This window comes from Pithys albifrons, chromosome 1 (genome assembly GCF_047495875.1).
Source record: "Pithys albifrons albifrons isolate INPA30051 chromosome 1, PitAlb_v1, whole genome shotgun sequence".
Lineage (NCBI taxonomy): Eukaryota > Metazoa > Chordata > Aves > Passeriformes > Thamnophilidae > Pithys > Pithys albifrons.
Window position 1 is genome coordinate 123853042 of NC_092458.1, and position 22553 is coordinate 123875594.

Genomic DNA, 22553 nt, shown 5'->3' on the forward strand with positions numbered 1-22553 from the left:
AATAAAGACCATTTTTCCATGAGGATTTCAGGGCTGTTTTCTCCTGTATGAAATATATCCTAAACAAACTGTATAAACAGAGAATTTCAGAGAGCTTCAACTCTACTGATTCTCAAGGAGGTCTGGGGAAGGAAAGATTCTTATCTTGTAAAAAGATAAGGGATTTTCATTGAAAATAAACTTTTAAAATGTAATCATGTGACTTTTGTTCCTTTGGTTATGCAGCTGCCTTGGGATCTGAGCTCCTGGTAAACACGTTGGCCTGTTAAAGGACATGATTCAGACTGTCCCAGATCCAGCAGCTCACATCAAGGTTAGTTTCCTGTTTATTGTGTGTCTTCAGATGTTTGGAGAGTCATAAAATTAAAGAATATGTATTCATACCACAGGTTTTTTTGCATGTTTATAAACTCTGCTGCTGCCCAACACTGACTCTTCAATTCCTAAATATTTATATGCCATTGTCTGAGTCAGTCCTGCAGTCTTTGTTGCTGACACCTGTGGGATCTGCTCTGAAGTGTGTGGATATTTTAAGGATAACTTTTCCTAAAATTAAACCCCTTTGATCAACCTTTAATATTTGGTGTGCTTGACAAAATACACCTATGTGTGAAATGTTGAGTTTCTGTGTTCCTGGTTATGCTCCACAAAAGCCAGTGGCAAACATTTGCTTCAGCTGAAGAAGGAAAATGAACAACATGCAAAAATTCAAAGCCAAACAAGCACCCCTTTGAAAAGATTCAGTGCATGGTTTAAAAAATGCTTTAAAACCAGCATTGCTTTGCTGCATTGTAGAAGGTGGTGTACTGTTTTTACTGTATTGTTACTGTTATTATTATTATTATTATTACTCTATTGCTATTGTTACTGTGGTTTTTTATCCTTCTTCACTGAAGATTTGGAACCCCTTGGACTTGGCAGGTGTAGCTGGTGATGTGTTGCTGAGGACAAGGAATTTTGGGGTATTGCACAGAAATTTCTCCAGGAACTGCACTGATAAGAGAAGTATTAATGAGTTCAGACTGAAAGAGGGTAGGGATAGGTTAGATTTTAGCAAGAAATTCTTCCCTGGGAGGGTGGGCAGGCCCTGGCACAGGATGCCCAGAGCAGCTGTGGCTGCCCCATCCCTGGGAGTGTCCAAGGCCAGATTGGACAGGGCTTGGAGCACCCTGGGGTGGTGGGAGGTGTCCCTGTCCATGGCAGGGGGTGGCATTGGGTGATCTTTAAGATCGCTTCCAACCCAAACAATTTTGGGATTCTATTCTACATAGCATCTGATCCTCATGAAGTGGTTTAGGGGACTCTACTTCATCATCTAGAGGTTTTATTTGGAAAACCTTTCCTGGCAGTTTCTGGAGAAGAGCAGCAGCTTTTGCAAAGCAACAAGTCACTCATATAGCAATGCCTTAGCTGGGAAAAGCCACTTGATCCTCTGTGCAAACAGTAGGATGGAACTGTATATTCCTCATCCACGTGGATTCTGCCATCTGAAAACACTGCTGGTGTTGTAAGATTGCTGTAATCAAATAAATACATCAGCCATACTAGGCTGCAAGGGAAAATCTTTATTCCTTCTTACTGCCTTTCTGCCTGTCTTTCCTTGAATTTACATTTTCTACAACTTCTTCCATGTAGATTCTTCTCAGTTGACTTTCATCTACCAGTCAGCAGCTTTTTATAGAATAGCTTCACTTTACAACTTATTTTTAACTGAGGCATAGAATAAAAATGAAATATTATTTTAAGCAACTCACTCTTCCTGTGCAACACCATGAATGAAAGAACCTCTCTCTATATCTTTCTATGTTGTTTCTGGGTTGTGTTCAGATACTGGGATGAGTTGCAGTAGTGGGAGACCTCGTCCTTTCCCTTTCTCCAAGTTTTCCCAAGCCCAGCACTTTCAGAGCCTTCTGGTCCCCAGTTGTTTTTATGGGAAGAGGAGAAAAACATGTCCCTCACTCCCCAAAGCAGTCTGGCCTCAACTTGTCTCATCACCTGGATTTCAACCAGTCAGACTTTCAAAACACCAAAGGGCATTTAGTACCAGTCCACGCTGTCTAAATGTCCACAGCACCAGAAAGAACATTAAGAAGAACTCAGTTTCATGCCTTCTGCCACAAATGGTGCCCCAAGTAGGTTTTTATAGCCACAGGAGTTTGATGGAGAGGGCAAGGCTGGGTAGGAATGGAATTTATTACAAGCAGTAAAAGATGTGTTCAAATGATGTGTTCAAAGGGACTTGGAGGAGCCTCTTTTCAGCAGAACATCACCCAGAAGTTGCTGTTATATTGAAAAGGGGTGTGAGGAAGGCAGTTCCTTTAATACTGTGTTTGGGATGGGAAAGCTGGCCAGCTAGACATCAAATCCTTCCCATTTCTGTTTATGCCATTAGGGTCTGCTGTGGTCTAAACACATTCCTTGGAAAGCTGCCATGGATGCTCTGCTCGTTTAGGCTTTTAAAGTGGACAGAACTACATTCTTAAAAATAAGCCATGGTATAGGATAGTTCATGGGAAGTGGGAAGGACTGTTGGATGTCATGGTCTGGAACAGGGTGTCCCATCCCTGGATGTGTCCAAGCCCAGGTTGGACGGGGCTTGGAGCAACCTGGGGCAGTGGAAGGTGCCCCTGCCCATGGCAGGGAGTGGAACTGGATTAACTTTGAAGTCCCTTCCTACCTAAACCATCCTGTGATTTTATGATTCTGTGATCTCTCCTTGCTGTCATTACAGTCATCCTTGATACAGTTTTGTTTAAATAACTGTATTCTGTCATATGACACTGTTTCTTTTCTTTCTTGAATAAGCAGACACAGCCACATTCAGAGCTGTAACTTTAGAAATTCACTTTCTAGGAAGTGTCTGGATCATTAAGATTTGACAGATTTTGACATTTAAGTTTTCTGCCTGAGCATGTGCGGAAAAATAATGCAAAATAATAAATGAATATTGCAATATGAATAGTCAGGGATGTCTTCTGGCAGAAGGGAGGGATTTCACTTGCATGGTGTGAGTTTTGCATGTGCTGTTTTGAAATCAGCCTTGCCTGCCACCAGGAGAAAATGTAACAGATCTCCCAGCTCTTGTGCTCTGTTCCTGAATGAGAAATGGTAAAAGCTGATTTCCAGCACCCAGGCAGATCCTGTCCAATTTTGGGAATGTTTTGAAAGCCAGAAAGAGTGTGTGTCCTCCTCCTGTTTGGGCAGTTCATTCCATAGCTACTGAGGATAAAGCTTTACATTTTCCAGTTTGGATGGAGCATCCAGCATTGATATGGTCAACTTGTGTTCCTGTTGCTCCCTAATGTGTAATTTCACTTGTGTTTCCCCAAGCAATGAAAGAAAGAAACATTTGATGTGGACAGAAAATTTGTATTTTTGGATTTTCAGTTCCAGTTCAGCAAAACACGGGGAGTTTTGAGCCTGATCTTTGAGCAGTTCCACACATGTTTAGTGCCATAAGTTTAGTGCCACATGTTTAGTGAAATAAGTAATAGTACTCACATCAATAAAATTGTTGCTTTTTCTGGGCAAGGGCGTCATTTGCACATGTTTTAGTGTGATATTTCTGGTGCTGTTTTACCATTAAACTCCAGTTTTTACAATGGCAGCCACTGAAACACTGAAATGCTGCCTGAGATTTGGATGTTTTGTTTTTTAGTGATTTATGCTTTATGAATACTGACCATTCAATAAACCTTTTAATTTTTTAAGGGTTAAATTCTTATTTCTGCAAAGATCAGAAGCTTATTTGACTTTAGTTAGTTTGATCCATCACTGTGAGGGGGATTTAGTGGAACCAGTTCTCAAAAAAAAAAAGAATTACTGCAGTTCCTTTGGCCTTCACTGGGCAGGAAGAATCCATGGTATGACTTGGAGGTAAAAAATTACTGTATTTGTCAGGAATGGTGTCTGTTCTGGGATAAATGGGTGTGATTTTCACTGAATAAAGGCTGATGGAAGATTTGGTCTGTGCATGTTTAGATGGTCTGATTTTTCTGTTCCTTGATGATGATTTTGAGATCTGGGATGCCTGAAGAGGCAGATGAATGGCAGCAGCTTGTGGATTGCATACTCTTCTTTTCCACTGTAAAAGCTGAAGAGTGGGAACATTTTACATCCCAGACAGCTTAATCAAAGAGGACAATTTTCATAAAAAAATGATCAAAGGACATCAAACACTTTGGGCCAAGTTCATCTGCTCTGTGTCTGTACAACCTCGTGGATGTAACTGAGGTTGTAGCATCTGAATCTCTCATATTGGGGTTATCAAATCATGAAGCTCTTCCTAACACTCCAATGAATAAAAACTTGGTTTCCCAGAAGAAATAAAAGAATTGTTCCATTTCTGCAGCTGTTTCTGAAAATTACTCCTGAATTTAGCCTGGATTATGGTGCCACATCCACATTTCCATGCACATCATCCCATATTGTCATTGGAAGAACTCCTTTGTTGGCCGAGGAATATACTGGATTTCTAATTGGGGCAGCCTAAAGATGCTGCTGGATGTACCCAGTCTGCTGTGTTATGGTTAAATCTGATTGTTTTTAGCTGGTATTATTTGTTAAGGAGCATATTCTGGGTCTGATATAATCTGTTATTTTTCCTGGAATTGTAGAGTGTCTAAATAGGATCCAAGACTTTGTTATGCTGGGAGTTTTGTATTCACAATACAGTCTCTGCCTGAACAGGCAGGGGCACAAGAAGGGAAGGATGGTGCAGTCATTATTGTCCTCCAGGATCAGGAGGGTAAACCCAGGCTTTTACTCCCACCTCTTTTTAGGGTCTTAACTGAGCTAGAAGCCGAGTCTTTGCAGATTCTTTGCACTGCTAAAGCACTTCTTTCACTGCTTATAAAGTGATATTTGGGCCGCTCAGCTGGGAGTGAGAACATGGAAATCTGAGCCAAGGCTACAAAGGGCTTTGCCCAAAGTCCCACGTGAGGTGAGCTAATGGCAGACCCACTGCAGCATGGATGGATCCATGTGGAACATGTAACTCTGCTGGATCACAGGATGTCACCTCTGGAGTCAGAGCGATAATGTGCTCCCACCTCTTCCAGAAATATGCAATAACTGCTCCTGGGAGCTGTTGGCTAATGAGCCAGACCTCCTACAGATATGAGATGGTCAGCAGTGTGAGAAGGTGCCTTTAGCCCCAGGCCACAGGGGTGAACAAGCTGCTCTGGGTTATCTGGTCTGCAGCCTGGCTGCCTGACAGCTGCTGTGGGCCAACTGCTGCCTGCAGGGTTACAAATGTCCCCCTCCCTGGGACAGATGTGAAAAAGCACCAGTATCAGCAGTCTCTGGAGTTGTAAGTCCCATCCCCTTTGCTTACCTCTCACTGTGTCCTTCACTCATTACTCTGGCAAAGCTTTAAAAGCTCTCCCCCTGCTTTTGCACTGCCACTATCTCAGTCTGACTCTGATTCTTACTAATTGTGCTGACTGGAGCACAGTTGTGAAATCTTGGCTGAACAGTAGCCATGGTTTCCTCTGTGTTCTCAGAAAACAAAGGAACTGAGTTTATCCTGAATGGGGGTGACACTCCTCCTACCTGTGCTCATTCACTGAGCCCCCAAACTGCCAGGCTTCACACTGGGTGTGCCATTTCCATCCTCCCTCAGCATATATCAGTTGCCTATAATGATTCCAGAACCACTCCTGTATTTGTATGCTAGAATGTCCTTACAAGCAGAAACTGATTTACTTCTCAGAAGCTTAAAGTTCTGGCTTGTAACCAAATGACTGCCATAGAGTTTCAATGAGGAAATTCTTTCTTCTTTTTCTTTTTTTTTCTTTTCTCTTGAGCTCTACCTCTTCTCTCTGCCTGAGCAAATACCTCCTTGCTAAAGGAAGAGGGAGATAATGGCTTCTGTGTGCTATAATTGATGAACTTTCAGCAATTCGAAGCAAATCCAAGACTGCTGCCAACAGCCAGATGGAAAACAGTGTCAATGACATGTTCAAAGAAGAGTCTGTTATTTTGATAGGGGATGGTCTAGAGACTTTAATCTCAATTGTTATAGGGACTAATGGCATGGATAATTCCTTAAGTGGGGCCATTTTTAAACAAAAATTATCTTTTTCATAAGCAGGACAGAGCAAACTAAAAAGAGTACCAAACATATTTTCAATGCTCTGGCTGATAGATGTGCTTTGCACTAACCCTTTGTTAGGTGGAGTCAGCTGTGTTTAAATCTCATTTCTGCAGTCTGCCAGACAGTTAAAAGTCTGGGCATTTCTACTGCTGATGGGTAGAAATCATAAAATGGATGGTCATGGAAACTTGGAGCCAGGGCGGGAAGCTGAGGGTGGGGAGAAGTTACAAGATGCTGGGAAGGGGGAACAAGGCAAACTGGGACTGGAACAAAACCAGTTATACTTCAGGGGAACTGAGAAAGAAGATTCCTCCTATTCCTGTTGCTCTGCTCTAGGGCCTGGAGTGGGACTGAGGGCTCCAAAATCCCATCAGTGTGGTGCTTGGACAGCCTTAAGATTCCAAGAGGCTGTAGGGACAGTCTCCTTCTTCCTTGAAAAGTGGTTGCAGAAACCACCTGCCTGGGACTGTCCTTGCACAAATCTGCAGTGCAAACACTAAGAGTTTGTGGAGATTATCTCCCAGCAGGTCAGGCATTACTGTTTCATGTACATTGGATTTGTTGCCTTGATGTGGCCACAGATACCCCAAGCAACGGGTCTTGTTCAGGGATGATTCCCCTCGAGTCATTGTCATGAAGTGTTTCCTCAAATTCAGCCCCCCTGCTCCCCTCTTTGACAGGCCTTTGTGTATCAGCTCAGCATAGAATGAAACCCCCTAATTTCACACTGCTTTTGCTCCTCCTCACCTTCTTAAAGAGGGAGATTTATAGGAAGAACTGAGGGAGGTTGCCAAGCATCCCACAGCCTGTCCACATTAGTTCTGCTCAGAGTCCATCTCAGGTGCTGTGGGTCAGGCAGCTTTCCCTCCCTCCCCACTGAATCCAGGCCTGCTTTCAGCTTTGCTTCTTGCTTGGTCACAAATGACCACTTCGTTATCCTTCTGATTATCCCTCCTAGGGCTGAGTAGGATTTTCCAGGGGCTGTTGCTCCAGCACCCCAGACAGGAATAGACTATTCCCTTGGACTTGGTGATGTGCTTCATCCTCTCAAGAATGAACCCTCTCACTCTCCTTGCCCAATCCCTCCTCTCTCTCCTTTAAAAGATCTCATATTGCATACATTTTCTAAAACTCACCCTCTTTAAATCTGAAATCTTACTTCATTATTTTCAGCTCATGTTCCCATCTCCTCGAGACCCTTTTGGATTATTTCACCAATCCTGCTGGTGTCCCTCAGTTGACTTTAGGGTGCAATATCTTTTGCTGACATGGTTTTTTATCCCCTTCTGTAGATTATTAATACAGAGACATTACCTCATGAACAGTTATGGGCATTTGATTAGATACCTTTCACCAACTTGCTGTTTTATCATTTGCCATAAGTCTTTCCTGTTGTTTTGTAGGACATTTCAGACTCTCGGTGTTCTTTCCCAAGACTATTCAAATTCTCATTGTGAAAAGTATTTCTCTTCCTCGTCAGAAGCCAATATTTGGGTATTTACAAACATGTTTTATTAGAAAGAGAAACCAATTCTCTGCTGTAAGTGTATTCTTGGTGCAATTTTGTTCATTTATCAAAAAAGTTTACCCTGTTCTTTTTGCCCTAGAAGAGCATAAAGGACGACTTCTGTGCCCATAAAATCCCATGTCTGTCTTGCCAGTGAGCTCCGTTCCCAAGAGGCTCCTCTGTGTTCCTTCACTGCCAGGTCCTGCTCAGAAGTACAGCTTTTCCCTGCCTGTAAACCCCAAATGTTGCCCCCATATTTACACTTTGCTTAAACTCAACTAATGCAAGTGAGCTTTACTATATTATCATACAAGAACAGAATGGTTTGGGTCAGAAGGGACCTTAAAGATCATCCAGTCCCACCCTTGCCGTGAGCAGGGACACTTTCCACCAGCCCAGGTTGCTCCAAGCCCCATCTAACCTGTCCTTGGACACTCCCAGGGATGGGGCAGCCACAGCTGCTCTGGGCACCCTGTGCCAGGGCCTCTCCATGCTCACAGTGAGGAATTTCTTCCTGATATCTAATCCAACCCTACTTTTTAGTGTGAAGCCATTCCTCCTTGTCCTGTCACTCCATGCCCTTCCAGACAGTCTCTCTCCATCTCCTACATCCCTAGGCCAGTACTTCTGTTGCTTCCAGTTTTGTTTTTTTTTCTGTCTGATACAAAAGGGATCAAGTTCTTCTGCTGCTGAGGCTTAAAAGAGTGTTTGGCATGTGTGGTGTGCATTTCCTGTTGTCTGTGATTCCTTGGATCAAAGATAAACTTGCTGGCAATCGTTAGCACCTCCCTGCAGAGCAGTGGAGGGACACTAACCTGCTATTGCAGGTGCAGCAAAGCAGCACTCAGAAGGAGGCAGGTAAATCTGTGGAGTGTTGTGAGCCCTTCAGGAAGAGGTGACAGAATTATTTGACCTTACTCTGTTGATCTTAAAGAGAGATTTTCCAGGATCCCAGAAATCTGGCTTGTCCAGGCTGTGAATAATGTGGGAAAAACCTTGGCACTGGTTGGCTAGAGAAGCTGTGGCTGCCACTTCTCTGGAAGTGTCCAAGGCCAGGTTGGACAGGGCTTGGAGCAACCTGGGCTGGTGGGAGGTGTCTCTGCCCATGACAGGGGATGGGAATGAGATGGTCTTTAAGGTCCCTTCCAACCCGAACCATTCATTTATTTTGAGCAGCTTCTGAGTTCCCTTTCGGGTGGGGACCTGTATTAGGAAGGGGTAAATTGTCCTTGGGAAGCACTTGTGTCTTTTCCCTGTTTCCATGGAGACTCTGTGTAGATTCATTGAGCACAAGGAGGGACTTGGAGGTTGCTCCTTATTGGATGGACTCAATCCCATCTTTCACGGCAAAGCTTCAATATGCAACACAGAACTAGGGGTACACCCAGCCCTTTCCAGAACAAGCCAGCTCCAATCCCAAAGCAATACAATCACATCAACAGGACATTTTACACATGTGCAGTAATCCTTTGGAAAGCAGGGAGTAGATGACAAGGCTGTGTGGGAGCAGCTCTGCCCCAAACCTGAATCGGTGTCTCTGGACAGCACGACAGGATGGGATTTGCATGGCAGATGATGTCTGAAGGCACCTGGGACATGGCCTTTGCCACCTTCCTCCAGCCTCTAAACATCCTTGCTAAAGAACCCATGGAGGTGGGCAGGCAGGGACCTGCAGGGCTCTCCTGTCTGTGGAGAAAATCTGGGAACAAGGGCTGCAGAGCACAGTGTGCTGCCTGGTACGGGCACGAGTGCACCAGGCAAAGCCTCGCCAGCAGGTCAGGGAGGGGATCCTGCCCCTCTGCCCAGCCCTGGGAGGCACATCTGCTGTGCTGGATCCACTTCTGGCTCCTCAGCACAGCAGGGACATGGAGCTCCTGGGGCAGATTCAGTGAAAGGTGACAAAGGTGCTGAAGGGCCTGGAGCATCTCTGGGAGCAGGAGAGGCTGAGGGAGCTGGGGCTGTTCAGCCTCCAGAGCAGGGGACACTGAGGGCACCTCCCCATGGCTGGGAGGGAGGGGGCAGAGCACAGACCAGGCTCTGCTGGGGGGGCCCAGCAATGGCACAAGAGGAATGGGCAGGAACTGATGCCCAGCAAGTTCCACCTGGACAAGAGGAAGAACTTCTTTGCTGTGTAGTGACCCAGCACTGAGCAGAGACCAGAGAGGATGTGAAGTCTCCCTCACTGGGGGTATTCCAGAACCATCTGGACACAATACTGTGCCTTGTGCTCTGGGATGGCCCTGCTGGGGCAGGGAGGTGGCACCAGATGACCCACTGTGGTCTCTTCCAGCCCAACCCATCCTGTGATTCTGTGTGACACAGCTGGAACACGTGTCCAGGTCTGGGACAGCAGAGCTTCCCTGCCCAACAGTTATACTAAGAGGCCCTCAAAATGACCTCAGAATGAACAAAAAAAAATTGTTTAAAACATAATTGGAGGCCAACTGAGAATTTAGTTAAAGGACGCCACTGACTCCTCAGTTACAGCTTCAGAAAATCTTTCCAGTTCTCCCAGAATTCTCCCAGAACTTCAGCCAGCCAGCAAAGAGCCATCACAGAGACATTATTAACTCAGACAGAGGAAAATATACTTTCAGTTATTACATGCTAATAAAGCACAAACTAAACAAATTTAGGCAACAGAAGCAATTATACCATTAAACATTTAACTGCAAGATTGATTTTTAAATTGCTAATTCTAAACCAAAGTATGCACACAAAGAGGGAGGGAGAGGAAGGTAATTTTACCAATTGAATCTAATCAGGGCCTCAGTTCAAATGCTATAAATGCCAAAATACGTAAGATCTGTTGCAAGAAGTGAAACCAGAATGGATGAACATTCCTCACTTGACCAGAATCTTCTAATTGGGAGGAAGTTAAACACGTGGAGTGGGGGAACTTGGTGAGCTGGGTTATCTCCAGACCTGGTTTGTGTTCCTAAACTGCCCTTTGGAATGGGCAGGAAACAGTGAACTGAGACACAGAGTGTGGGCTCAGACTTGTGCTTGCACGAGCCCTTCCACATTCTGGATCCTTAATCAGGAGAAATGTGCTGGGAAGGAATGGAGAAATTCCCCTCTTCACTTGGAAAAAAAACTGTGTTCTGTTGCTCTTCAAAGGCAGGTTGAGGCTGTCCTGGGCTGCAGTAGAAGGTGGCTTTGGTGGGCAGTGCTGGTGGGGTGGGATGTTTTTGTGGTTTATGGCAGGGCTGCTCCCTTCGAAAAAGTATAAATCTTAATCAAATAAAACTGATGTGCTGCCATATTTACCCAGTCTCACTGGTTGTCCTACATCATGTTTGAGCATATAAGTTACATGACAGAGTTATCCAGGGGTTGCCAGCTGACACAGAAACAAACCCTCATGTTAAATTGCCTGCAGATGTCCCCTTCCAACTCCTGTAAGGAACTTCAACCAGTTCTCTCCCCCCCCCCCCCCTTTTTTTTTGTGTTAAATAAAAGCAGCAGAAGAGGGGGAAAACAATCTCAGTTGAATCTCTGTGTGAGTGCCTCTGTTTTCAGGACAGGAAGCCTCGAGAAGACAATGCAATTTATAGGGAAGCACAACAAAAAGTCCTGTAAGGATTTCCCTGAGCCTTAGTGGACCAAACGAGTCGGGGTTATTTTTAAGCCTGGACATGACTGAATAATGCCAAGTCTAATCCTGCCAAGGTGGGCTTTTCAGAAGATTCAGACCTGAGGAGGTGAGATCTTTATGTTCTGTTGCCTGTCATTTATTTGATACTAAAATTTGTGGCTTACAGCTTCGACTGGGTATCCCTTTTGTTTTGATATTGATCTAAAGAAATTAGGATTTTATCTGGGGGACTCAAATACTTGTCCTGTTTGGCAGAATTCTCCAAGTAAGGTTGTGACATTCTTGAAAACATTCACTGTTTTCATTTACATAATTAGGAATTTTGGTTTTGTTTTCATTGTATGAATTTACTGAAGTTTGTGAACTTATGCCTGGCTGTCTCCCTTTGGTTGGGGAAATCACAGAATGTTGTTTCTTTTCCCTGGCTGGAGGAGTAGGGGCTATTTATGCCTAGTTTTAAAATAGACCTTCTGTGAGTGCTTACACTGCTCTTTGCAATGGGATATTTCTGGATGATCAGCCCAGCCAAAAGCAATTGCAAAAAGGTTAGTGGAGAGCAGAGCTCCCATTTAAACACCTACATGAAGTATCAGCCCTTCAAAAGCTGGGAGTGCCAAACAGCTCCCAGTTGGAACAATGGGAGCTGGTGAGTGCCGACAGCTTCCCAAAATCTGGCCTCATGTGGCTTCAAAAAGAGATTGATTAGCAAGTCCAGCAAACTGGTTTTTTTCTTTACTTGCTTAGCTCTGCATGGAGAATGTTATCTGTGCTTGTGGTGTGCTCAGCAGTGGCAGGGGATGCAGGTTCCTCCTGGAAAGGTGGAATTCCAGGTGGGTTGGTGGGCAGGCAGCGAGGAGGCAGCTTTTTCCAGGTGTTCTTCAGGAGAGCTTTGGCCGGGAGTGCTGAACTTCCCCAGGTGGGTAGAAGGAAAGCCCTGGAGAGCTCCCCCACATGGATCTATTTTCTGTAAGAAAAGTAGTTTTCCCATTTGTCTTAAACTGCTTCGGAAGTGACATAAATGAAAACAGAAGAGGCCACTCTGACATGACTGAAAAAGGGATGTCCAGATGGGAAATTACAGTAATATCACTTGTGCATTCAAACTTCACGTCCTGTGTTACTTCCATGTGTGGGCAAAGGAGATGGATTTGCTCTCTGGAGCTACATGTGCACTTCTTTCTTTTGATTAAGCCTGAAACACATTTCTCTTCCCTTCTGTGGTGATGGAGTGAGGTCTGCAGGAAAAATAGGATTAGAAATTAATATTTTTGGGGCTTTATTTCCTAACGAAATTATTCCTGTGGCTTTCTGTAATGTCGTAATATTTTTGTTTTTATATTCTATCTATCACAAATCACCAACCATTTTTTTCAGTAAAGCAGACCAAGGGGCAATAAGAGTGTTCTGAAACAAAGGAAGATTAATTCTGAAAACCAAATAATGAGTTTTGGTTATTGTTGCTTTTTAAACATGGCAAACAGGTTGGCGACCAATATGTTTGCAAACGACCTAAGTCTTCCTTTCCAGTGGTAATCCGTATTCTTTTGAAAACCTAATAAAAGTGGTGTATGAAAGAAATTCCTGGGGCACTGCAGAACTCACCCTCCTAGGGAGAGAGCCAGATGTGCTGGTTAATAACCCAGAAAGCATTCAAAGCCAGGGCAGTAACTGCTTGGTATCACCTAAGCCAGACGTTGTGTGTTGACGCAAGGCAATATCACACACTGGTCACATTCTCAGCAGAGCTGGAAGACATGTGTAGTCTTATTAAAGGAAGGGGGGAAAAAACAGAAGGAAAAGAAAAGGAGGGGACAGGGAGAAGGAGAGGGAGACAATGTGTCTGTCCTGAGAAGCAGCAAAGGAGCAGACACACTCCTCCACATGTGCATTAGTCTGTCAGCCTGGATTCTGTTCTCCAGATGTTGGGGTGGATCCTATGGCGGGGGCTGAGAAGGGAATGGCTTTTTAAAAGAAATCATATTTCAGTGGTGAAATTAACGTTACCAGATTTTGCAGAATGTGATCACTTAGTGTAATTTTTCAGGATGCTTTAGCAAAAATAACAAGTTCTAGATCTAATGCTTTTCACAGACTGACTTGGCAGAGCCTCTCCCAAACACGAGCGTTTGTGTGTGAAACTTGTCATTCGCTTTTGGGGCCAACATGCCGTAGAGTAAACAGCACATTAAAGCTGTTCTCAGACCTACTGAACTGAAAATTGTTTGTGGCAGGGGTCCCAAAGTCTGATGGGCCTTTCTCAAGGCCCCACCCCTCAGAACCAAACCCTTGGAGAGCTTTGGCCATCACATCAAAACAGTGCTTGTGCCTAACGAAAACATCTATATTCGCAGTGCCAATCAGAATACATCAGCATCAAATAAGATTTTTTATTATTTTTTTTTAAATGCCAAATTTGCTCTCCCAGGCGCGGCAGAAAAAATAAATGACTTATGGCATTTATGGTATATTTGTAATTTGAAACTCGTGGCTTCGCGTTACCGAGCGCGACGTGTGCGGCGGATAAACAAACAGTGCACGGAAAGACAAGTCCCAGCTTTGTCTCCCTGACACTTCTCCTCGGTGACCGACGTCCCACAGCCAGAGCCACATGTGTGTTACTGCTGAGCTCGTGTTTAGCATGGCAGGACCAGGGGGTTCCGTGGGGAACTGGGGTGTGGTGATTGGAAATGATGTTCATCCCTCACCAGCCGTGGCCATCACGTGGGAAAAGGGAGAATGTCTGAGAATAAACGTTTATTTGAATGTATTCAACAACGTGGTCCTTGTTCTTGCCTGTGAGTTTTTCACGAGGCTCAGGAATGCAACATTTACGTAAAAAGGTGGTGATACACAAATGTTACCAAACCTCGTGTTGGGACTGATAAGGAGTCACTGCGTTCAGCTCTCACAGAAAGCTGAGTGTGGGTACGTGGAAACTTGAATTGCTGGAATTGTGATTACATTTTGAATAGAAACAAGGAGATTTTGTATCAATATTAAGACAGAGCACTTTGGAAGCAGTCTGGATGTTTTCATACATAATTATGGCTCCAGTAAAATTGTACATTTATGCAGACAGCTGGTATATCTTTCCCCATGTTGGAATAGTAGCAGCTGAGTAGGTCTCGTGAGAAATCTCAGTCTGTAGTTTTGGTAAAAGCCAGAAACACAGAGGAAGATTTTTTTGTGGCATTTTGCTGTGACTGTGCTGGGAATTCCAAAAATTAGTGGACCTGGGCAGACCATCCTTGTATCCATGACACAAAGTCCATGGGGAGGTGCAGCACCACCTAATGAGGGTAAAAATAATATTTTCCTTCCTGATACAACCAGGGTGTATCTCCAAGTGCCCAGTGGAGATAACCAAGCTAGGGGAGCACTGGCCAGCTTTGGTGCTGCCCCCAGCAGAGACACTCTGGTGTGACATCAACCTGGTTGGGTTCAGCATCTCTTGCCCCAGGATGGACCCTGCAGGTCCTCAAGGAACCGGGGTTTTTCTCAGAGACCCAGTAAGCTCAGTCTGCTCTAAAATTGAGCACACACCTGAGAAGGGGCTGAAAGCTGCTGGGGCTCTGTGGGTCAGAGCTTTCCAGGCAAAGCAGTCCGTCATCACACACTGCAGTTTGTCAGAGGGAGAGCCCTGGAGCCAGCAGGGTGTGATTCATCCATCCCGCCGAGGTCTGTGAGGCAATCTGACATTATTCGGACTGATATCATTAATTAATGAGGACTGGATGTTATTCTTAGACACTGGATTGAGTATTGGGTAGAGGAGCCTATGAAAGGGCTCTTTGATTTTGGAAAATTCCTATGGCACTGTCAAATTTGCTAACAAAATTCAGTCATTTGCCAACTTTCCAAGTGAAGAAGCACATCCCTTCTGGAGTCTTGACTCAGTCTCCTCAGTGCCTTCTTGGGATCGAGGGATTTTTTGATTTATATTTAAGCCAAACAAAAATGATAGGTAGCTTCCAGAAAAACCCAACCATATTAAATCTATCAGGCGAGCTTTGGAGAAGGAGTTTTTGTTTGTTTGCCTCAGCACAGACTTGATCCTCCCCTCAACTTTGCTTGGCTGTGTTTGGTTTAATGTGCTCAGGTAAGAGGGAGCCAAACTTCAGGGTCTTTGTGTAGCCTGGAGCTGCTCGTGGGGTTGTGCAGCCTCCCCATCATGGGATAGAGGACCAGTGAGAGAGGACCTGTTCATGCAGCTCAAACCAACCCCAAATTTAATGAGGTTTGGGGCTGGTCTCAAAAAATATCAGGGTATGCACCAAAACAGATGAAGGGAGCAGCTCTCCTTGCACTCAGCACTCCCATCCTCGGGTGTGCCGCTGCTCTTCCCTCTTCCCAATGCTTTTCCTGCTGACTGGCTGCTCCCTTCACGGACCTTGCAGGTGGCCAGAATTAGCAAAGCCTTGGCGGGCCCCTGGCGGCAGATTTATAAATAAAATGCTGTCACTTAAAACCCTGGCAGGGCTGGGAGCGCAGGAAGCCTGGAGCACATGTGGGCTGGTCCTGCACATGGATCCCATTGCAGCCCTAATAATGCTGGGCTGGGGGGACAGGGGTCAGGGGGCTGCTGGCAGGTCAGGTTTGTCTGTCTTCAGGCTGTTCGTGGTCTCTGTGTAAACAGAGAGAATCACAGAATCATAGAATCATAGAATCATAGAATCATAGAATCATAGAATCGATTGGGTTGGAAAAGACCTCCAAGATCATCGAGTCCAACCCTTGGTCCAACTCTAGTTCATTTACTAGATCATGGCACCCAGCGCCACGTCCAATCTGTGTCCAACTGCATCTGGGTTTGGGGCAAGGAGGTGACACGTTGGCCAGCTGCACTTTGTGGTTGAATTAACATGCATGTTATCTGGGTAGGTGCTTTTGGGATGATGCCCTCATAGTAACAGGGATCATGTCATCAAGGGTTCTTCTGGAACACGCTTTGGACCTGAGGGTGCTGGTGACAGCAGCTGAACATGAGCCCAGGTGTGCCCAGGTGGGCAAGAAGGAAAGTGGCATTTTGGCCTGTGTCAAAACCAGTGTGGGCAGCAGGGCCAGGGCAGAGATTGTCCCCCTGTGCTGGCACTTCTGAAAGCCCCTTGAGTGATGTGTCCAGTTCTGGACTCTCATGGAGGAAGGACACTGAGGGGCTGGAGGGTGTGCAGGGCAAGGAATGAGCTGGGAAGGGGCTGGAGCAGCAGCTGAGGGAGCTGGGGGGGCTCAGCCTGGAGCAAAGGAGGCTCATGGGGCACCTTCTGGCTCTGCAATCCCTGCCAGGAGGGGGAACCGGGGACAGGGGGTCGGGCTGTGCCCCAGGGCACAGGGACAGGAGCAGAGGGCACGGCCTGAGGCTGGGCCGGGGCAGGGGCAGATGGCACAGCAACAGGAATTTCTGCCTGGAAAGGGTGATCAGGCATTGGAAGGTGCTGCCCATGGAGGTCCCCATCCCTGGAGGTGTCCAAGGAAGGACTGGCCATGGCACTCAATGCTCTGGGCTGGGGGACAAGGTGGGCATCGAGCACAGGGTGGACTTGATGATCTTGGAGATCTTTTCCAATTCAAATGATTCCATGATTCTGGGATTCTGCACTGTGGGTCAGGTTCATCTTTCAGCCATAGCACGTTGTCCTCAGGGCAGCCCATGCCATCCATGTGTCTGCACACACTCCCAGCTGGGACCAGACCAGCAGCCACCTCAGCTGAGTAAAGCTCATGAACATTTACCATTTGGGAGGAAAAACAAATCTCCTGTAGATTGTGCTGGTTATAAAGAGGTTTAACGTGGTACCATACACTGGGCAGCAGAAAGACCTGACTTATTTGGATCCCCAGTCTGGTTTGGTGTGGCTCATGTCCATGAACCAGGCTGTAATCTCTAGTTCTGGCTGCTGGAGTGAGAATTTTTTCAGGGCTGTGTGTGTGACTTGCTCTAGATATCTACCCTAGAGGCGCCCTTAAAGCATTTTGCTTCCATTGCCAGGATCAACAGATGAGGTGCTGGAACAAACTGATAAATTAAATAGCAGTGAGTTACCCAGGCCTAATGGTATTAATCCAGGAGTTGGGAAAGGCCTGGAGAATGAAGTGCCTGAGCTGCTCACAAGCAGAAATATGGACTCAAGGGAAGTGGAGAACTTAGAAGTGACAGTCTTTGTACTTAGTTCTAAAAACAAACATGAGAGTGGTGCTGGGAAGCACCTCCAGGCCTTACTGAAGGGCAGAAATAACACCTACCTAGTCTCAATAATAAACAATGGCAAAATTATAAATACACCTCCTACATCAACGATAAGAAGTGGGATGTGTTTTCCAAAGGAAAACTGGAAGTCTTTGTTGTATCACATTTTTTAGAACGCACACACACAAATAAAGCAGATTTGAAAGAACAGGTTTATTTTAAAAAAAAAGCTCAGAAAGCTTTCCTGTCTCAGGAAAAAGTGACATCCAGTCAAGCATTAAAAATGAATAGGAAAGAGAAAAAAATTAGCACTGATTTTTCAGTCTGGCACTCAGGATCAGTAGCAGGGGCATCTCAAATTATATCTTAAATCTGATGTTGTTCAATACATTTAGTAATGAAGTGGAAAACAGGAAGCGAGGCCCCAGTCAAATTGGAGGTGATAGCCATGTTCATGTATTTTTTATGTTATTCAAGATAAGCTGAAGGAAATACAGAATGTGTCACCAAGCCAAGTAGAAAGCACTGTGTGCTATGACAAATCAGTCTGAAAAAGCCATGTAAAAAAAAAATTGCCATTGAGTAACTACCACTGCGATTAAATACACTGAAAACTGCTTTTGAGACACTGTATTAATCTTTTTCCATGCTGAAAAGTGGTCTCTGACTTTGCTTATCAGTTTCTAATTTATGGTGAAATATGAACCTATGTCCAAAGACAACCCTTTGTCTTTGATAACTTTTCTTAAAGTTATTCTGCAGAAAGCCCTGAGCTTCTGTCTCATTTGTTTTCTGTCTGGACCAGCCAGTGATCCGGGTAGTGCAGTGGCTGACAAATGGCAGTGATGGTAATTAATACCATAATCAGCTTTTAGAGCTGCTCTGTTGGGCCTCTGTGCTTGTGACTGAGCTTGGTGGCTGGAGCAGATACAGGACTAGTGTGTGTCCTAGTCCTGCTCCTTCACAGAACCATTCCTAGTGCTGCTTGTGATGTTTGGTGGAGTTTGGTATCAGTGTTTTTTTCTGAGATAACTGTCCAAAATATTTTTTGCTGACTTACATTTATTGTGTCTTGCAGTATAAAAATGCTCATTTTTCAGCTTGCATCAAGAGAATTACACAGAGTCACAGGATGGGTCAGGTTGGAAGGGACCACAGTGGGTCACCTGGTCGAACCTCCCTGCTCCAGCAAGACCATCCCAGAGCACATGGCACAGGATTGTGTCCAGATGGGTCTGGAATGTCTCCAGTGAGGAAATTCACACCCTCTCTGGTGTCTGTCCAGTGCTGGGTCACTGCACAGCAAAGAAGTTCTTCCTACTGTCCAGGTGGAATTTGCTGGGCATCAGATCCTGCCTGTTCCTCTTGTGCCATTGCTGGGCCCCCCCGAGCAGAGCTTGGTCCATGCTCTGCCCCCTCCCTGCAGGCACTGCCAGCCATGGAGAGGTGCCCTCAGTGTCCTCTGCTCTGCCCCCTCCCTGCAGACACTGCCAGCCATGGGGAGGTGCCCTCAGTGTCCCCTGCTCTGCCCCCTCCCTGAGGCACTGCCAGCCATGGGGAGGTGCCCTCAGTGTCCCCTGCTCTGCCCCCTCCCTGCAGGCACTGCCAGCCATGGGGAGGTGCCCTCAGTGTCCCCTGCTCTGCCCCCTCCCTGCAGGCACTGCCAGCCATGGGGAAGTGCCATCAGTGTCCCCTGCTCTGCCCCCTCCCTGCAGGCACTGCCAGCCATGGGGAGGTGCCCTCAGTGTCCCCTGCTCTTCCCTCTCCCTGCAGGCACTGCCAGCCATTGAGAGGTGCCCTCTTAGGGGCTGTTCTGGAGACTGAACAGCTCAGTGAAAGTAGAGAAATGGAACATGAAAAAGAAATACAGAAGACCTGGTGCTCAGTGATGTCTTAGAAACCCAGCCCTTAACTCTCTCCTGGCCAAGGAAATCTCTTGTTCTGCAGCTGCAACAGGAAAGGTCTCTGGGAATATTGTCAAGTGGTGTCCTTGGAAAAAGGCTTTGAGGGAACCTCAAGGTTTGCTGGGGTGCAAGATGTTGTGTTAGTCTGTGAGGTTTGTACTCAGGTATCACGGCTGCATTTGGACATGGAATGGCCGTTGGAAGAGACTGTGGGCCCAGATGATCCCTTTTGCCTGGGACAATGGTGTGGAGCAGGAGGAAGCTGGGTGAGCATCTTTCCTTACCATTGGTGCCTTCAGGCATGGCCTCGAGCATTCACTTGCAAGATGAGAGAATAGTTTGGTTTCTGTCCCTCAGTGAATCCTTCTCCTTTCCAGAGGAGACTGCCAAGGTTAACAGACAGCCCTGCATGGGTGTAACATCTTGTTTTCTGGGGAGAGGCTGAGGGAGCTGGGGGTGTTTAGCCTGGAGAAGAGAAGGCTCAGAGGTGACCTCAGCACTGTCTAGAACTCCCTGAAGGGAAGTTCTGGCCAGGTGGGGGTTGGTCTCTTCTCCCAGGCACTCAGCAATAGGACAAGGGGGCACGATGGGCTCAAGCTCTGCCAGGGGAAATTGAAGTTGGAGACCAGAAAGAAATTCTTTGCAGAGAGAGTGCTCAGGCATTGGAATGGGCTGCCCAGAGAGGGGGTGGATTCCCCATCCCTGGAGGTTTTTCAAGTGAGCTTGGCCGTGGCACTGAGTGCCATGATCTGGTAAAGGGACTGGAGTTGGACCAAGGGTTGGACTTGCTGATCTCGGAGGTCTTTTCCAACCCAATCAATTCTATGATTCTGTGACCTGGGCTGACACCACCGGTAAAACCCACCTGTCTGCTGGTGGCAGCTTCTGGTTGTTTCCCAGCTGAGCTGGATCTAAACTGGTAACATGGATGACCCAGTTCCTGTTTAGGGTTTCCTCAGCTCTCCCGTGCTCCCAGATGTATCTTCACGTGGGGAACCACATAAAACAGTTGCCATTCATTCAGAGTTTCCATGAGTATCAGTCCATGCAGAGGATGCCAAGTCCTGTTCTCACTTATGTCAGTGAGATCCCAGTGCTCTGGAAGTTCCCTCAGGCCAGGGAGCTGGTGTGGCTGGCACTGCCTGCCCAGTGCCATGTGCTTTGTAAGGTGTGTTTTCTGCCTTGCCATGTGCCATTATTTGTGTCTTCCTGATGTCTTGCAGACCAGGACTGTGAATCTCTCCTCACTGCAAGGCACATCATTGTTTTCACAGAGTAACAGAATTGTCAGGGTTGGAAGGGACCTCTGAAGATCATCTGGTCCAACCCTCCTTCCAAGGCAGGGTCACCTGGAGCAGGTGAGACAGAATCATATCCAGGTGGGTTTGGAATGTCTCCAGAGAGGGAGACTCCACACCCTCCCTGGGCAGCTGTTCCAGTGCTTCTCACCCTCCATAGAAAGCAGCTCATCCTCATGTTGAGGTGGAACTTCTTGTGCTTTAGTTTATGGCCATTGCTTCTCTCCTGTCACTGAGAAGAGACTTTATGTCACTGGGAACAAGATTCATCTCGCCCAACTCATCTGAAAGCTAAACCTTCCTTCAGAGAGACTGGAAAAGGTGGCATATCCCAAGGCATTTAATCTCATTTCAAAATAGATTTCAAAAGAGGCAAAAATTTTATTCTAGATGTCAAACTTTTAGGCAGCTCAGTTAAGATAATGATAATCTCTCTAAAAGATTTGAATATATTGCTGCTTCTTGACTCTCTAGTCAAGAGCATTCTCAGGCTTGAAGAGTCTCCTTAAACTTCTGAAATAAAATTCAAATGCCAACTTCATAATGATGGATCATATGGAAAGGAGTTCTACCAAATATGTTTCAAACTGCTGTCTCTGGTAGTTTTAGCCCCCAGTTAAAGCTATCAGAGGTACAGAGATTAGCAATTTGGATTTACACATTGCTAATTTTTTTAATGTTTTCTGTGTAGATAGGAGGGAAAAATGGGACTTACGGGATTGGAGATTTTTAAAGTTTCATAACTCACCTTTGTATGTTAATTTTCCTTTCACCAACACTTGTGGAATTACATGTAATTTTACAAGTATATTTAAACCTGTCTCTTTAGGAGTTCAGTGAAATACTTTGCTTTAATATTTTGTCTCTGGTTGGATCTGCCTAAAAAAATATGATGTTATCTTTAGTTTCTTTGCCTGCACCAGAAAGATGTCCTTTAAAAGGTTTAAATGCACAACCCTGTTACTCAAGCTGATGGTATCATTCCTAGATAGGATCCCTGTGCCTCTTGCAGATTTTGGCTTTTCCTGACAAGGAGGCACGTTATTCCTGGCTATTTGCACCAGATGGTATAGCTTTTATCCCAAAGCAATCTCTGAGAGCTTTGCAGATGATTTTTGTAGGAGTTGCCTCACTCAGTGCTGAAGTGGAGCCAGTGCTGGGGTAAAACATGGCAACCACTCAGAAGTGACAGGAGTCTGCAGCACTTGTGAGAAACTGGGAACACTCTGCACATTGTCAGTGGTTTTGATGACATTGGTCATGGGAGGTCAGGCCCTCAATGTGGAGAAACAACTTATGAATGAAGTGCAGCTGGTGCAGGCTCTGCACCCTTCTCACTTCAGGATGAGGGCAAGAAAAAATAGCTTTATTTTTGGTTTATCCTTACAGCCAACAGCAGGTGGAGGTAACAGTCCAGGTGACCTCAGTTTCATGGAATATCCTGAGCTGGGAGGGACCCCCAGGGATCATCCAGTGCCACCCTGGCCCTGCCCAGGACACGACAACAGTCCCCTGACCCTCAAGGTTTGCTCAAGGTCCCATTGTCCAAAGGCTCCTGTAGCTCTGACAGTCTTGGGGCTGTGCCCACTGCCCTGGGGAGCCTGGTCAGTGCCCACCACCCTCTGGGGGAAGAGCTGAGATCCCATCTGCCCCTGCCCTGGCACAGCTCCAGCTGTGCCCTGGTCCTGTCCCTGCTCTCAGGGAGCAGAGATGGAGATGCCCCTTGGGAAGAGACCCCTCTGAACTCTGCCCTCAGTCTCCTCTACAGTGAACAAATCAAATGAGCTCAGCCTCTCCTCATTTGTTGATCTTCAGACAGATTCAGCATCTTTACCAATTGCTTGTTGCATCCTGAGAATGGCCTGAGATCTCTCTCTGCTTCAGTCACCTGCTCTGCAGTGGGAAGGTGGCATCTTACCAGCAACAAAGCAGACAGCATTTTTTTCCCACTTCAGACATCCTTCA

General features: G+C 46.0%; 1 protein-coding gene across 1 annotated transcript in view; it reads left to right on the plus strand.

Annotated features, from left to right (window-relative positions):
- Window positions 1-224: 224 nt before the first annotated feature.
- Window positions 225-22553, plus strand: part of ERG (ETS transcription factor ERG) — a 114463-nt gene continuing 92134 nt past the window's right edge. Inside the window, exon 1 of the mRNA XM_071566822.1 lies at window positions 225-313. Within this exon, the coding sequence (XP_071422923.1) occupies window positions 275-313 (39 nt within the window). The 5' untranslated portion in view covers window positions 225-274. The remainder of the gene's footprint in view (window positions 314-22553) is intronic.